Raw genomic sequence first — 2,476 nt, 5'->3', positions numbered from 1 at the left:
GACGACACCCTGAAGATGAGACCTCCATTTTCCTACGCTTCTCTGATTGCCTTGGCAATTAAAAGTACTTCACAAAAGAAACTAACACTCAACCAAATCTATGATTATGTCTTAGACAACTACCCATACTACAAGAAGGATAAAGCAGGCTGGCAAAACTCTATTCGGCACAACCTGTCCTTAAATGACTGCTTTAAGAAGGTCCCAAGAGAAGAAAGTGACCCAGGTGAGAATCCTTTAATGTTTAACTGTTTGCCCATGAGTGGCAATCTATCTATGCTATCAGAACAATTTTGGTCTGTTAACACTCTAAAACAAAATTAAACGTACTGCTCTATTAATAACACCCGTCCTCTTTAGAGAAGGTGAAGCTAAATAAGCAGGATATATCATGATGCAGTGTAGTTATCATAGGCCTGATTGACAAGTTGACTGGTTAATCATTCATCTGCTAGTCTGTTTTTCTAAAGTCTAAAACTTTTGTTTGGTCACTGGATCCTAAACTTTCACCTACAGTAATATCTGACACCAAATCTCAAATTGTTAACACTAAATCTAGTATGGCTTCTTTACGAGTTGGCTCCTCAACGACTTGTTTTAGAGACAATCCCAGTAGGGAGTTTAGAATATGTGTGCTCCTGGCACAAGCAGCTATTTTGGTTTTCCAATTCACATCAGTAAGATTAAAGTCACCCATGATGATAACTTCCCCCTTCATTGTCCTCAACTAGTAGATTATCTAACTCTTCTATTTGTCCTGGGGGCTTATAAATCAGACCTACACGAGTTACTGTGTTATTACTAAATTCTAACATAACCCAAATGGACTCTATGTTCGCTTCACTATCTTATTAGGCTAGATTTTATGCTATCCTTCACATACAGGGCCACCCCTCCCCCTTTCTTGCCTTCCCTGTCTTTTCTATATAAAGTGTATGTCCCAGTCATTTTTCTAAATATGTCTCAGTAACAGCGACTAAAATCTACACTATCAGTTGCCATTATTACCACAAGTTCATGGATCTTATTCCCTAAACTGCTAGCATTTGTAGACATGACTCTAAGCTTGTCATTTTTTCAACACACTTGCTAAAGGCACCTTCTGTCCTTGTGTTGGGGGGGCAATTGGATTGATGTTGTATCACCCTTTTGCCCCCCTCCTAGTTTAAATACATCCTAGCAAAACCTCTGAACTGCTAACTGAGAACATGTGTTCCCTTTTGAGAAAGATGCAAACTATCGTTTTTGTACAGTTTATTTCCATTCCAAACAGAGCTACCATGAGATAATTACTGTAACCTGCACCTGCTATACGTTTAGTTATATTTTTATTTTTCTGTCTATTAATTGTGGTGAATGCATTTTTTGTAATGGTAATAATCAAGTTGTTTGTAACAGATTTTTATTTTTTTTTTAGGAAAGGGACACTACTGGATCGTTGATCCAAACTGCGAAAAAGATTTTGATAATGGTAATTTCCGCAGAAAAAGAAAGTCTAAAAAACTGAAGACTGTCGATGACCAGGCAATCATAAATGAGAACAGTAAAGAAACTTCCTCTATACAAAATTCGCCTTCCTCAAACAAAGGGCTTTCATCCCAGGACAGAAGTGTTTCTCCTCCAGCTGTCACGTATACACCTTGTCTACGCAATTTTTATAACCGCGTGTCCTCCCTGGATTCCAGTTCTGCAAATGGACAGATGCCATTGGACCTAGTTTCGGAAGTAACACAAAGAAACATTACAGGGTTCGGCAGTTTTACACAGAATACTTTAATGGAACCATCTGCACATGTGCAAGACAGTGGACTATTTTATAACAGTGCCCCTTATTATAATACCTTCTCTTCCACCATTCAAAGTCAAGCAATGCAGTCACAATTTCTTCGTCCATTTCAAACCCCTCCATCCCCTCTTTACTCTGGAATATACTGACCATTATATTGACTTTGAACTTGCATTTAACAAAAGCATTTAATAAAATATTGAAGAGTGCATACATCGCGAAGATCATTCATTAACAGGAAGTATCTAAGATGAACCTGTATATATTTTCAATGGCTTGTTGTACTCTACTTCCTGTAGAACAATTATTTACAACAAGAATGTATGACAATCCCATGAATATTTCATGACTGCCCTAATATTTCCTGACATATCTACGAATATTATTTTATTTAAATAAAGCCAGTTTTGTGTTTATAATTTGTATTTTAATATGTTTTATATTTTATTAAAGAAAGTTTTATTTTATGTGTCGTGCCTGTTTTGCATATACCCCGAAACTGGTGAGCAGGATACATAATCAATGTTAATAATAACCAAATCAGTGTTTTCCCATAACATCGATTTTTTTTAGTAAAGAGTTTAGGGTGTGTGGAAAGTGGTGGTGTGTGTACATTCTGAAAGATGGAATTAGAAAATATTTGAAAACATTTTGTTTGTCATTTCACATAAGTCTGTTGCTGTTTTTATA

General features: G+C 36.3%; 1 protein-coding gene across 1 annotated transcript in view; it reads left to right on the top strand.

Annotated features, from left to right (window-relative positions):
• Positions 1 to 1,935, top strand: part of LOC134566045 (forkhead box protein I1c-like) — a 2,286-nt gene extending 351 nt beyond the window's left edge. The window contains exons 2-3 of the mRNA XM_063425757.1: positions 1 to 226; positions 1,418 to 1,935. The exon at positions 1 to 226 is cut by the window's left edge and continues 43 nt beyond it. Of these exons, the coding sequence (XP_063281827.1) occupies positions 1 to 226; positions 1,418 to 1,935 (744 nt within the window). The remainder of the gene's footprint in view (positions 227 to 1,417) is intronic.
• Positions 1,936 to 2,476: the final 541 nt, after the last annotated feature.

The sequence above is a fragment of the Pelobates fuscus genome, chromosome 6 (assembly GCF_036172605.1).
Source record: "Pelobates fuscus isolate aPelFus1 chromosome 6, aPelFus1.pri, whole genome shotgun sequence".
NCBI classification, from domain to species: domain Eukaryota; kingdom Metazoa; phylum Chordata; class Amphibia; order Anura; family Pelobatidae; genus Pelobates; species Pelobates fuscus.
This window is presented reverse-complemented; position numbering and strand designations above follow the sequence as displayed.